Source organism: Marmota marmota, unplaced genomic scaffold (assembly GCF_001458135.2).
Source record: "Marmota marmota marmota unplaced genomic scaffold, marMar, whole genome shotgun sequence".
Taxonomy (NCBI): domain Eukaryota; kingdom Metazoa; phylum Chordata; class Mammalia; order Rodentia; family Sciuridae; genus Marmota; species Marmota marmota.
This window is the reverse complement of record NW_026000185.1, coordinates 23,591,892-23,606,480: the sequence shown is the minus strand read 5'-3', so window position 1 is coordinate 23,606,480 and position 14,589 is coordinate 23,591,892. Positions and strand designations below refer to the sequence as shown.

At 49.4% G+C, this 14,589-nt stretch overlaps 1 protein-coding gene across 3 annotated transcripts in view; it reads left to right on the top strand.

The window, feature by feature from the left end:
- Galnt17 (polypeptide N-acetylgalactosaminyltransferase 17) overlaps positions 1 to 14,589 on the top strand; it is a 362,408-nt gene that overhangs the window by 140,416 nt on the left and 207,403 nt on the right. For all 3 annotated transcript variants that reach the window (XM_048789883.1, XM_048789884.1, XM_048789885.1), the window contains exon 2: positions 1,591 to 1,774. In XM_048789883.1, coding sequence (XP_048645840.1) covers positions 1,591 to 1,774 — 184 coding nt within the window. The remainder of the gene's footprint in view (positions 1 to 1,590; positions 1,775 to 14,589) is intronic.

The window sequence follows — 14,589 nt, the reverse complement described above, 5'->3', positions numbered from 1 at the left end:
GACTAAGGCTGCTGTGAACATCATGCACAGGTTTCCTGTGAACATCGTGCTTGGACGTGTGCCCAGGGGGCACTGCTGGGTCGGCTGGTGCCTGGCATGGTGGACAGCTGCAAGCTCCTCTCCAAGGGTCCACCCTCTCTGCACCCCACTAGTCCTGTTCTGCTGTGAGTTGGAGGTGAGCCTGGCCCCACGTCGGTCCTGGACATGGCAGGAGTTTTGAGCATGGTCAACACGATGCTCTTGGACTATTGTCACACACTGACGTGGGGTGTGAGGCGGCAGCAAGGAAACGGGCAGGGGCTCTGGGGCAACCTGCTCTCGGTTGAAGGGGTGCCTGCCGGGAGGGCGGTGGGGAGGAGGCTGGGCCTCCTACGGGACACGTGGAGGGTGGAGGTGGTTCCCAGGCAGAGAATGGTGTCCTGGGGTTGGGCTGAGCTGCTGGCCTGGCCTTTGCTTTTCCTGACATCATAGAAAATCCATTTTCCGTTTTCAGAGAAGCGGGAAAGAGAGTAGGACTTTGCCATGGTGTGACAGACACCCGGGTGTGACTGGGGCAGACTGACTGGCACGTGCCCTGGCTCCGGAGTCCTGCCTGGGGCCGGTTTCCCTCCACGGAGGCTGGGGGAGCTGCTCACATCCCTGGTCCCCATTCCTGTGTCATGGTGGGAAGGAAAGGACGGATACCGGAGATGGAGGAGTGTGCTTGTGCGTGTGTGTGTGTGTGTGTGTGCACATGTGTGTACCTGTGCATGCCCTGAGTCGCTTGAGATCTGGAATGGCCATGGGGGAATGGTGCCTAGGGGCAGACGTTTCCTAGCCAAGCAGCAGAGCCTCTCCTAACTCTGGGGTCTATACGTGGCCATCCCACTGTCTACCCTACGTGGCTCAAGGGGGCCAGGTTCCCTGGGGGCTCCCTGGGGGCTCCCCGTCGTCTCTGGGGAGGCTCCTTTCTGGGGCTTTCCACTCAGCACGGTTATCGCCCTTGTGGCTTCTTTTCTTCTCTGTGATTTATTCTCAGACATTTTGTATTTCCTTTTGCCATTAGATGAAATTTAAATAAAGCCATTAGGTAAAGAGCTGTGTCAGGCTGTTACACGCTCTGAACTCGTGATAAAATCAATCTGCGTGTTGCTCTTGGTGCACATGAGACAGAATCCCTGCAGCTCGGCAGCTACCTGCCCTTGGCTCTCTGGGTCTGTGCTGGGTGGGTTCCTTCCAGCAGATGCAGTCCTGCTGTGACAGCCCCCCAGGGAGGACACCAGGCAGGGACAGGCCTAGTCCACCCTTCCCAGGTCCCTCTGGCCCTGGTCTCCCAGTTCAGGGGACTCTCCTTCTGTTGACCCGTTCCACTGGAGTTCCCAGGAGGAGGGAGTCACTCCTACCTGGAAGCCAGCCTTGGACCCCAGACCAGCCTGGCCCAGCGACCTCTGTACACAAGTGCCTTCAGGGCACTGACCGGGATCCGGACATCAAGGCCGTGATTTTTCTCTGTGACAGCTGATGTTAAACTTCTCTACTGAGTCTCCATCTGAGATTGGCATGTCCTGGTTGGTGGTTTTTCAAATAATTCTCTTTCTCCCTGTTTTTTAGGCTTATCCAAATCCCTGGGGCTCATTGAAGGTTACGGTGGGCGGGGCAAAGGGGGCCTTCCTGCTACCCTTTCCCCGGCTGAAGAGGAAAAGGCCAAGGGTCCCCACGAGAAGTACGGCTACAATTCCTACCTCAGTGAAAAGATTTCGCTGGACCGTTCCATCCCGGATTATCGTCCCACCAAGTAAGTCCTGGCTCCTCCTGAGGGCTAGCTGGGTCTCGGGCTGGGCTGGACACCGGGTCTGGGACTTTTCCTCTGGGGTGTTGTAACTGGTAAGTCTCCTCCAGTCCCTCAGCGGAGGACTCCTGCTGCTTGTGAAATACTCACCAAAAAAAGTGAAATGGAAATGTGATCCGGAAACACACAGGGAGGTCCTCCCGACAGACGCGTGACATTTTAGATGTCACCATTACCCCTACCTAAACGTCGGAGTGGAGTGTGTCAACTCTGAGTCTGCTTTCTGTACAGGTTTTGAGCCTATGATGTATTGTTTTTATCATATTTTTACTGGACGTCGTATCATGAGCATTTGGGGATGTTATTAATTATGGAAATTATTTCCATGGTTGGAAATTTAGGTTATTTTCCATTTTTCTTTGTTCTGTGTAACACAAACGTTTTCCTCATTCACAGCTCTATGTGTATGGATTTGGTATTTATCTTCTTAATCCACATTTCTGAAGGTATAATCCTTATGTCACAGTAGGAATGGTTTTGGAGGCTCTGGGTGTATACTGTATTATTTTCCTCCAAAAACTTTATAGCAATTTCTACTTTTACTGGAATTTTGTAAAGCATTCTAATACTGTAAATGAGCATTAAAAAATTTTTTTTAGTTGTCAATAAACTTTAAAAAAAATTTTAGTTGTAGATGGACACAATACCTTTATTTTATTTATTTATGTGGTGCTGAGGATCGAACCCAGTGCTCCATGTGTACGAAGCAAGCATCCTACCACTGAGCCACAACCCCAGCCCCTGTGCACGAGCATTTTAGAAATGCTTTTCCAGGTCAATAAGCAAGACAGCACATCCTGTTATTGTTTCAAATTACACTTTTTGGGGGGTTTGAAATTCTTGACTTTTAAAAGGTTTGGCTGCATCTTGGCAGAGAAAATGGCAACCATAAGGAAAGCTAAAAACAAAAACCTCATGGGAGGTTTTTGTTTGGTGCTCTAAAATGTAGGAAGCATTTTCTTTGTGCAGTAGAGGAAGTTTGCATGTAGACTCTAGGTGCTGGGGAAAAGCCCCTGTTTTCCGGGTGAGACTCCAGCCTAGCTTCTCAAACAGAGTCTCCATTTTCTGTTAGATTGGTAGTGTCTCTTTTTTCCATTTAGAGTGTGCCCTTGCTTGGAGAAGATTATTTCCTTTTCAAATGGATTTTGTGCAAATCAGTTAAGTATCCTGGTTACTGAGAAAAATAAATTCAAGATAAAGAAAATTATCTTAAATGGATTTAAAATTGCAGCATTAGCTGAGAAACCTGTTAAGTCTCTCTCTCTCTGCCTAATAAGCATACATTCGTTTGGAATCACCAGGAAAATATACATCACCCCTGTTGCAAGCTATTCTGTGTTCCTGGATTTGTGCTCTGAAAAACATCTGGATGTTTTCATTTCCTGGTGTTCTCTGATTAGCCTTTCTTATTTGGATGTTGGCAAATAGACGTGGCCATTTTTTTTTCCTCTGAGAATGAAATTGCCTCCAACGTGGCAACGGTAAATGGGTAAATTGAACAAATATTAGTGAGCACCTACTATGTGCCAGCTGGGTTTTCCCCTGGGTTGCAGTAGAGCGGTAGCTGAGCCTCGGGTCAGGGCCTGCTCGATGCCTGTCTGGGGAGGGGGACAGAGGTGCCAGCAGACCCACTCAACACAAGATGACCGGTGACGTGGGCCCCACTGGAGATATACACAATGTGCGGGGAGCATCTGAGCATCTCCTGCTTAAGATGATGCTTGGCCTCCATCTTGAAGGACAGTTAAGGGTTAGAAATGGAAGAGACAAAGAGTCAGGGTGGACCAGGAAGCAAGAGCGCTCGTGGTGTGCTCTGGGAGGACTGCTCAGGATTGCTGCATGGTGTCACACAGCAACATGAACTCATCATTCACATCTGATCCCCTCTGAAACTATTAAAATTAAAGGGACAGAGAAAATGGCAACCCGTAAGGAAAGCTAAGCAGGTTAGGAGACAGCGGGGAAGAAATACTGGGGAATCTGAGCCCTAGCTCCTTAGGAGAAGGGAAAGGCAGGAGGGCACAGCCTGACCAGCACCCCAGAGACCCCGGAATTGAAGGCGCAGATGTTTCCCGTGCACGGAGGTGGACTCTAGTGGGAGAGCCGAAGTTCTCTCTTCTTGTCCTTGTCCAGCTCTGCGGAGCCAGAGAGTGCCCTTCCCTGCCTGCCAGGACTCGGGAGCTCTAGTTCACGGAGGTGGCCTAGCACAGGGGACGCCTGCTCTGTGCAGAGGCTCTGCAGCCTCGCTGTGCCCCGGGGCCTCAGACCCTGCAGGGTCCATCTGGAGGACACTGCCTGGCTCAGGAGAGAGGCCAGTAGACCTCACAGTAGGTGGGCACCCCACAGTGATCAGGTTCTGCTCATTTGCTGTTACCTGTGTCCTGTGGTAAAGCCATGTCCTTTGTCACAAAGCTGTCTTGCTCGAAAATAAGGAAGGTGAGACAAGGGCCCTTGATGGGCGTCTCAGCGTCTCTGTCGTAAGTGAGCTGGACACTGACCCATAGGACGACACTGGCCACAGAAAGGCACTGAGAGGAAGCAGCCTGGCGTCTTCAGGACTGTGACAGGCCTAGGTCACGGAGAGCTGCAAGTCATTCTGTTTACAAAAGAAGAACAAATAGCTCTGTTGTGGTAGTAATTGGAGTAAAAATGAATTTTGGAAGTTAAAATTTAGGTGGGAATAAATAATTCGGTAAAGGTTTGGAAGACAGAATGGAGGAAACCTTTTGAAAAATGGGGGGTGGGGAGAGATGAAAATAGGAGAAGGAAGATCAAAAAGATCAGCTCCGTCCAATGGGTTTGACCTTCATTAATAGGACTATCAGAGAGAACAAAGGAGAAAATCATCAAAACGGGGACAAGAACATTTTGCAGGACCGCAGGACTCGCGCTTTCAGGTTACGAGATCCCACGCAGTGACGACGGGATTCATGAGAAGCAAAGAAAACCAGACCCACATCAAAAGATCCAAACATAAAAGTTCAAAACAGCTTAGACTCACAACAAACCCTAAAAGTGTCGTGAGAGAAAATGCAGATCAAATGCTGGCCTTGGATTTCTGCATAGCAACATCGAGAGCCAGAAGACCAGAGAGCAATGCCCAGATCGTTTGGAGAGTGAACCATTTTCGGCCTGAGGAGTTCTCAGTGGGCCACAGCACGCTCTGAGCCGGGAGCAAGCGCAGAGTAGGTGGGAAGCCACGTGGGGTCTCCACGGCCTTCCTTCCCTGCCACCTGTTCTCAGGATGCTGCTCAAGCCTGGGCTCCAGGGGGACAAAGAGGTGACATGAGAAAAAGCAGGAGAGTAGTGAAGGCAGATCCCATAAAGATAATAAGGGGTGGCCCCAGGTGACGGCTGTGGGGCAGGCCAGGAGATCAGCCATCCCTCAGTCCTGGGACTGAGTTGTTTGCCTAGTTGTTTGAATGCAGGGAGATTATTTTAAGCATTGTTTCAAAAGACTTGGGATTGTTCACTGAGAGACGGGGAAAACCAAGCTTGTGGAAAAAAAGTAAAACAACTATAACTACAGAAACAAAACAGAAGTCCTCCAAGAAACGGAATGCAGCACTGCGTACTGTGGCTCCGCCGTGTGACATCATCACACACACGTGGCCGGATCCTGTATAACTATACAGGAAGGGGCAGAAGGTGCAATGAGGCGTGGGTACCATAAGAAGGTTAAATCTTCCATCTTTTATAGCAGAAAGTCAGTGGAAAATGTGGGAGCCAAGGCAACATAGTCCTTGTTATTGAGAAACAGGAAGATGACAGAAGGGACAGGAGTCTATTTTTGTTTGAATAAAATTTCAATTAAAATCATACACATAAATCTACCCCCCAAAAATTAAGTGAGCGGTCAGCAGGGTGAGGGTATGGTAGAAGAAAGAGCTGGGGGACGAAGTTGGACGGCATGGACACAGGAGCCCTTTTCAATTATTCCAGCAGCTCGGTGTTGGGTGAGTTTGAAGCAGAATTTGAGATGAGTCTGCAAGCTTGACCACTGGCCATCCCTGGTAACCAATGGCACCACAGTAAATTCTGAGTGCTACAGAAAAAGTTAACCGGATTAACCTTTGTTAACTGAAAATTAATCCTTGCCATCCACCCGTAGCCAGGGCCTTTCCCTCGGAAGGGGCCTCTCTGATCTTCCAGCCCTGGGACATGGAGGCAGCTGCTGGGGGCTGGGAACACTTCCTTCCACAACAGAAATTGCCCCCCAAGGGGCAGGACCCTTCTTGTTAAGCCCCCAGCAGCTTCCACAAGCTTTCTGGGGAGGATTTAAGCAGAGACACTTCATTGCCCTTTCAAACCGACTCTCAAGTTACTATAATTCTTGTGCGTCTCTCACCACATTGTGCATGAGAAAATTGTTTCTCCGATAACTGTGAGTAGTTTTTCAGTAATGCTGAAATTAACTGTTTACTTGTCATATTTCAGGCAAATGAATCCCAAACTGTTCTTCTCCATTTCATTTTAAATCTGAGATTCTCTCCCATCCACTGGACAGACCTTTTAAATGGGCACGCACCTCCAAGTGTCAATCTTTCCATTTTCATTTCCTGGCTGCTTTGAACCTGAGAAAGATATTATCCCTCAGAACACTTATAAATATTCGATTCCGTTGTGTGTTGCTCTTCTCTGTATTTCACGCCTCCATCCACCAGGAGTTGATTTTGGAATGTGGTACGGGCATGCGTCATTTGTTCCAAATGTCTGAACATCTTTTTACGAAACCGCCTTCTCAAAATAATTGTGTAAACAGCCCTTCTCTTTCTCTTATGTGGAGATGCTAAACGCTTCACAGTTTATGCTTCTTTATGTATAAATAAGTTTATTTTCTAGGTTCTGTGCTATTCTATTGTTTATATCTCTTCTTTTTCCCCATATTCTTTCTTTGTTTTATTAAAATTTTTAGCAATGATTGCTTGACAGGTGTCTCCAATCTGCCAGGCTGGGCTGGTCCTACAGAGCACATGGCAAGCCAGTCCTGGGTTCCCTGGGAGATTGAGGAAAGGGATGGGTGGCTATTGGAGTCCTGTGGGCCACCCTTAGGGGACCTCAGAAACCATCAGGAGAGTGAACAGTTCTTGGAGAGGCAGGCTTGGTGCAGAGGTGATCTAGGTCTTTGGTTTCTCCGTGGCAGTTTGCTCACTTAGCCATCGACTCAATACTCGTGTGTATTCATGGGTGCAGCATGACATTCTCCAGGCACTTAGGCAGCGTGTGATGATCGAGTCAGGATAATGAGCAAGTCTGTCTCCTTAAATTTTCATCATTTCTTTGCTTTGGGAGCTCCAAACTCCTTTCTCCGAGTTCTCTATGAAAAGTATGAACTTTAGTGACCTGTAGTCACTCTGCTGTTCTGAGGCACATTGGAATGCGTTCCTCCTAACTATGTTTCAGTACCAGCTGTCCAACTGCCCTCTGTCCATCTCCCCATGTCCTTCTTAGCCCCTGGATTCCATCTTCTACTCTCTATTCCTGTGATGTCACCTTTTTAGCTTCTGTATAGGCTGAGAGCAGGCAGTGCCTGTGTTTTTGCACCAGGCTTATGGCACTTAGCATAAGGATCTCCCCAGTTCCCTCTGTGTCACACCCAGTGACAGGATTGCAGTGTCTATGGGTGCATAATATTCCACTGAGCAGACGCCCCACCTGTGCTGTAGCCTTTCATCTGTCGATGGGTCCCTCGGCTGATGTCACATTTTGGCTGTTGTGAGTTCTGCTGCAATGGGATCGGCGTGCAGGTGTCTCTTCTGTGTTCTGATCCTTCCCTCTGGATGTTTGCCCCCCAGTGAGATTGCTGGGTCATGTGCTCGATCTGTTTTTAGCTTTCCGAGGAACCTCCATGCTGGTCTCCAATATGGTCTGCTGTTTCCACTCCCACCAACAGTGGGTAAGCGTTTTCCTTCCTCTGCATCCTCAACAGGGTGGGTCTTGCACACAGCTGTTCTGACCCATTGGAAAGGGGTGAGATGACATCTCAGCTGTGTTTGAGCTTTGCAGTTCCCTGATGGCTCGTAATGTCGAACACTTTCTCTTGCGCTCATTGGCCGCGGGGGTTTCTTCTTTTGAGAAACGTCTTTTCAGATAATCTGCCCGTCTTCAGTTGCAGGGTCTGGTTGGTGGTTGAGTTCCTTGGGTTCCTGGAGCATTCTGGATGCGGATCCTTTGTCAGAGGAGAAGCCGGCCAACATTCTCCTGCTGTCTTGAACTGTCCCCTCGCTGCCGGTTGTCCCCTTGGCCGTGTGGAAGCGTCCTCCTTGGATAAGATCCTTTTTGTGTCTCTTTGTGCTTGGACTTTGGGGCCTTAGAGAAGTGATCGTCTGTCCTGATGCCTTGACATTTTCTCTTGATAGTTTCATGTCTCTGAGGAGCGTTGAGCTGGCTTTCACTCCTGGTGAGAGACAGGGTCTCGTATCCTTGTCCTGGGTGTGTCTGGTGTGCCCAGCACCGTTTGTGAAGGCTCTCCTTTCCGCCTTCTCTTGTGTTTCTGGAGCCCTTGCTGAGATCCGCGGGCGGCCAATGCCTGGCTCTGTGGGTGGTTTCTGTCTGGGGTCCCTGTTCTGTCCCGCTGGTCTGTGTTTTGGGTCTTAGGCCCCGGGCCATGCTATCTTGTGGGTTTTGCGATCAGTTTTTTTTCCTTTCGTTCAAGATTGCCTGGCTTCTCAGGGTCTTCTGTGATTCCCCACGGATCTGGGCTCTTCTTGCTATTTCTGTGAAGAAGGCCATTGGTATTTTGGTGGGGTTTGACTTTGGTCTTAACAACGAGCAGGGATCTCCTGTCTGAAGATTGTGTGGGGCACTTGAGAGTGCTAGTGAGCGGCGTCTACAGGACTAAGTAGCCAAACTGGCAAAAGGCCAAGAGCCTCTTCCCATGCAGAGGCAGCTCTCGCAGACGGGGAGCCATTGTACACACTCAGGGTCAGGGCAGCTGGAAAGGTGTTGGACTTGGGGTCAGGAGCTGGAAATGTCCAGCTAGAGTGTAGCATTCAGGTGAACTGTGGAAGAGAAGCCTCCCGCGGGAAGAAGAGGGTTCTTTCTGTCCCAGCCCTTGTTGGGTGGGGACAGTATCTTGGTCACCGTGTGCCAGTGCAGGGTCTGAGCAAGGTGGCATTAGTGTTGCCATCTCCCACTTTAAACAGGGTGCAGCCTGAGCTGGGGAGGCAGAAACCAGCAACGGGGTGGCTGGGCACACACCCTTGTCCACCCTCCTGGGATTTACTGGGAGCCAACCATGTCCTAGGCGTCACGCGAGGGAAGTGGAGGCCCCGTGATGGTGCAATGAGCATTTCAGTGGGTCCTGCTGGTCTCACGGAAGCTATTTCTCTGTGACACACTAAGTTCTCAGCAGAGCTGATGGAGGATCCAAGACAAACGGCCTGGGAATCAGTAAAGTGAAGCGGCTACAGGGACCTGGGCTCCGGGGTACGGCCAAGAGTTCCAGCTCGGGAGGGAGTCCAAGCAGCTTCCTTACGGGGAGAGACCTGGAGGTTCACGCCCTGGGGGAGAGGCAGCCCTGCTCCTGAGGTTCTCTGCGGTGGGTTTTCTTGAGGTCGCCCCAGGACCAGACTCTGCCTGGATTTCTTGGTGACCGGCTGTGTGCGTGACAGCCAGGAGCAGCCACAGTGGCCCCTGTGCTGCAGCCCCTCTCCCTTCACCGATGGGAGACATCGAAGGCCTCCACCTGCCCGATTATCTCCTAATGTGGAGGAGGCAGCCCAGGAAGCCATCTGTGCTTATTAAAACCGCTGCTGATACCTGTGAGGTTTTATGGGCTGCCACCTTCTCTCAAACCCCGCCCGTGATTTATGGGCAGTTTCGACTGCTGTTATCTTCAATTTCTCCTTTGGCCTCCTGCTTATAAATCCAGATGTCAGGTTTCTCTGGAATTTGTTGGCCTCCCTCTGAAGCCTCCCTTCCCTTTATTACAGCGACTTCTAATCTGCGGCGTCCTAGCAAGGTGCGCTGTGGTACCGATGTTGTGACGTCTGTGGGCCACCCTCAGGTTGTGTGCAGTGGGCAGATGTGAGTTGGGGCAGGTGTGACATCTGGGCTGACCCTGGAGACATGGGGTTGTGCGTGGGGGTTGGGGTGTTGTGAAGGAGCGGGATGAATCTCCTCTCTGCTCAATAGCGCGAGTTTCCCTGCCCTGAATATTGTCACTGGGTCTGGGGTCTTTGCTGTCTGGGTTGTTCCCAGTAGTTGATATCCTGAGTCTCCCAGGTTGGGTTTCCCAGGTGAAAGCCTGGACTCCCAGGTTAGCCATGGCCAAGAAGCCTGGGTTAAACCTCCTCTCTCACAGAGTGGGCGCAGAGGGCAGCTGTCCGTAAGTGCTTGTTGGTTAAAATAATAAATAGGTGCATGCTCAGGACTGTCCCAGAATCACTCCCCACAGTAATTATTCCCTTTTATTGACTGCCTTTTATGTTTTGTCACTGTGCTGCATGTTTTATTGATCTCATCTAGATTTAACCACCCTCTGAAGTAGCTGTTACCATCTCTGTTTTATAAATGAGGTTCGCAGAGGTTAAGCAACCTGCCTGAGCTCCCACAGCTCGTATGGGGCCGGCATTCACACCCTCCTCTCCATGTGTCCTGAGGCCTGAAGACAGTCCTCCACACCGCCAGGGTGCCTGTGGACACAGCCCTGTCTCACCATCCACACCCACAGGACACACCCTCATACTCCATGCTGTTTTGCCAGGCAGAAAAGAAATTCTAAGTCTTAGAGAAAAAGGACAGCTTTTCCAGGTAGGAGAGAGAGGGACAGAGTGTGCAGAGGTGTGTGTTTTACCTTGGTTTTCTTCTCTTGGTCCCCTGTAGGTCTCCCAACTACCAAACTTCCGTCACTTGAAGGGGCTGAGAGTCCATTTGGCTAACTTTCTCATTACAGGTGCCTATTCCTAGTCAGATATGGTTGAAACCATTTCTAAGGGACGCAGTATTTTCATATATAACTCAGGGAGAATAAGTTATGTACTGTGACTGGGTTTAGGAAATGTCTCCTGCAGAGTTTATTTAATCTAGAAGCCTAACTTCATACTAAAGCTGGTCCTTACCCAGCCACGGAATGGAAGAGTGAATCAAGGTGTGCAGATGGAGCCCCCCTTTTCATATGAGGACAGTGAAACCCCTGAGGTATTTATGGGTGAATATTGGCCCCACTTTTATGGGTGCCATAGGTCTGAAGAGGATGTTTGGGTGATTAGAAACCTTGATGGGAGAGAGTTTTACGTGGTCGTGGAATCTGAATTCCAACTGAAGCATTGCCTCTTACTAGCCACGTGACCCTGGACAAGTTACTTAGCCTCTCTGTTCAGTTTCCTCATATATAAAACTGTGATGCAGTGAAATCTTCTTCATAGAATTGCTGAAGGGATTGAATCGATCATTACACGTGAACGGCATTGACCAATATATCAGGCACTAGGCTGATCCCTTCGCATTATGCCTTGACATTTGAGAAAAGTGACTTGCAATCAGTTTTTAAGACCCTTCACCGTGCATACCCCTATCCTTAAAACACTTTGTATTAAATGACAGAATTGGGAAATGGCTACCTAAAAAGTGATTATTAGAACATTTTCTGTTGCTATAACAAAATATCTGTGATTGGCTCTTTTAGAAAGAATCATTTTGCTCCCATTTGGAGGGTGAAGGCCCAAGATTAGGCGGCTTCTTCTGTCCAGCCTCTGGTGGGGCCTCAAGGCTTCATCGCATGATGGAGAAGCAGCAGGGGACAGCTGTGTGCAGAGCAGGGCCAGGCCATCCTGTGGGACTGGAGGGGAGGCCAGAGCAACAGCTTACAGCTCCAGGCCAGCTCCCCCCAGCAGCCCAGCATTTCTACGGCTGAGGGCGGTGCCTCCTGTGGCCACATGACCTTGCACCAGGCCCCACCTCTTAAAGGCCCAGCACCTCAACATGCCACACTGGGATCAAGCTTCCCAGCTCAGGAAACAGACGCACCCAGACCACAGTCAGAACGGGTTGCTGTGCATATAGCACAAATACTGGACACTCAGACCCAGGGCAATGACTTGGTCCTCAAGGCAGCACAGAAATCCAGAGGATGCGGCGGAGACAGACACTGGGGCTGTGCCAGGAGCCAGTCTAGGGGCCACGTGCCTTGGGGATGGCACTTCCAGGCTCTCTCTGGCTAAGAGGTCAGGGTTCAGAGCTAAAGGTGGGTGTGCTGGGGACACAGAGGACGTGGACAGCTGGGAGTGGGGCCGGCGCTCTCTGCTGCACTGTACCGTCCCCATTAGTCGTCAGACCAAACACGAGACACACACACACCCACACACACACACACCACTCTAATGTAGTGTAATGTTTTTACTTTTTCTTTTTACAGATTGAAATGTTTTTTTTTTTTTCACATATTGAAATAACTTCTCCATGAAAATGACTGAATGTTAAAAAGCACGTGTCAGGGTGGTGTTTCCCCAGGGGGTTGACAGTGCAGGCAGCTGGGCCCCCTGTGCTGCGCTCCATGGAGCACCTCTGCCAGCTGGGGGGGTTCTGCCTGCGCACTGGCCACCTCAGCCCCCGTTCCCAGGGAGTCTGTGTTTGGGTCTTGTCCCGAGGCTGCTGCAGTGGGTCTTGGAGATGAGAGGGCAGCTGGAGCGTGGAGCCGGCTGCGCCAACTCCGCCGGGCTGCACAGGGGTCCGGGCAGCAGGAAGAAAGCCCATGGTTACCTCACAGATGCTCCATCTCAAAACCCAAACTGTCATAGCAAGGGACAAAAGGGACATTTCCATCATTGTTTCCTGCTAGTGATAAAGAGGGGGGAACTTGGAATGAATATGATCATCCAAGCAGAATCTGGAACATTCTTTGAATACGTGTCAAAAGCTGCAAAAGTGAAATGCAGGTGCTGCCCAGAGTGCCCAGCCCCGCCCACTCATAGGCAGGCTGTCTTCCTGCACCTCTAGTCCTTACAAAGTTTGCTCCACTGCCTGCTGATGTTGCCAGGGGAGCTTCAAAGACTTGGGGTACCCAGACCACGCCCTGGAGCAATTAAATCAGGATCTCTGGGGGTAGGTGCAGCCTGAGCATCAGTATTAAAGCAGTTTCTTACTAAAAAGCTCCCCATGTCTCCTTTATAAGTGGAGAGCCAGTGGGTCTAGGGGTTTCTGGAAGAGTGGTTTCTTGAACAAACTGCATTGGAATCTTCAGGATTGCTGTTTAAAAACGTCATGTCTTAGGCCCCACTACAGATTTTATAGACCAGAACACAGCCTGAAAATCTACATGTATAACAAACCCCTTGAAAGATTCACATTTAAAAGGTTTGAGCTAGGTACAGTGGTGCACACCTGTAATCCTAGTGACTCAGGAGGCTGAGACAGGAGTCACAAGTTTAAGGCTGGCCTCAGAATTTGTCTCAAAATAAAAAATAAAAGGGGTTGGGGATGTGACTTAGTGGTAAAGTGCCTCTGGGTTAAATCCCCAGTACAAAAAAAAAAAAAAGAAAAATTAAACATCCTGGTACCAAACCATCTACTAAGAATCTCCCTAAGTGGAGCAGGTGTAAGAGAAAATCAGGACAAAACAGGAATTCCTGTGCTTGGGAATTTAGAGCTGGGTTCTACATCCATGGACTCAACAAACCTCATGTCAATAATGTTAAAAATAACTGCATCTTTGTTGAACATGTGCAGACTTTTTTCCTTGTGATTGTGACCTAAGCAATATAGCATGACAACTGTTTACACAGTGTGTTCATTGCAGAGGGTATTTTGAATCATCTAGAGATGGTTTAAAGTACTTGGGAGGATGTATATAGGTCATGTGCAAGTACCATGAGCTTCACCCAAGGGACTTGAGCATCTGTGGGGTCTGGTGTCCCCAGGGCATCCTGGAAGCAGTCCTGAATTCTGAGGGGCAATGGTACTTTGTTGATGGTTTGCTTTGTCATTTTTCTCCCTCTTCATTTGTTCCTTCCCATCTCATACTCTGGAGCACATCTGTTTCTTTAAAAAATGAATAGAAATCAACATCAGCTTGAATATTTTCCTTTTAGAATTCCACAATCCCCCATGATATGGCTTTTACTGCTCTGGTGTATTTCAGATGTGGAGATAGAGTTCAAAAATGAATAAGAAGCAGAAATACCATTTGCATCATACAGATGGCAAGGTCAAAGACTTAGCAGATCTTTATGACAGTGTTCCCGCTTCCAGAGGCACAGCCAACCCATCTGCCCAAAACTTAATGAATTGGCAAAGTTAATTTAATCTTTTGGGGGGGGGGATCTAAGGAGTCCAACCTGAATGCATTAAAACAAGGCTGCAGTAAAGATTCCCCTCCATTTCTGTTCTAGAGAACTTTCTGGAGGCCTCAATTTCTTGCAGAGAGAACTTGAAACCAGTGGATAGAAACCTATGCCAGCCTTGCCCCTTCTGTGTAAATGGATTTGCTGTGTGGCCTGTTCACAGCCTCTAGGGCCATTGAGCTCCAGATTCACATCCCTCAGAGGTAGGTGTGACTCTGGGAAGTGGAGTTCTTGGTTGATTAGCCACCGTCAAACCAACCTTGGCATTCACAGTGGTGAGTGTTCTTGCTTCTGTAGACCTTCAGTACCTGATGTAAGGAGTATAGGCACTGAAGACTGTGGGAGGAGGCTCTCCTCACTTCATGTTTGTGAATCCCTGTGCCACCCGTTCACTAGGACGCTAGACTTGGGACCCACAACCTGTTTCAGGGGGACTATCTGTCCACTTGGTTCCCTGCTTGCTCTGCCAGTGCACTGTGC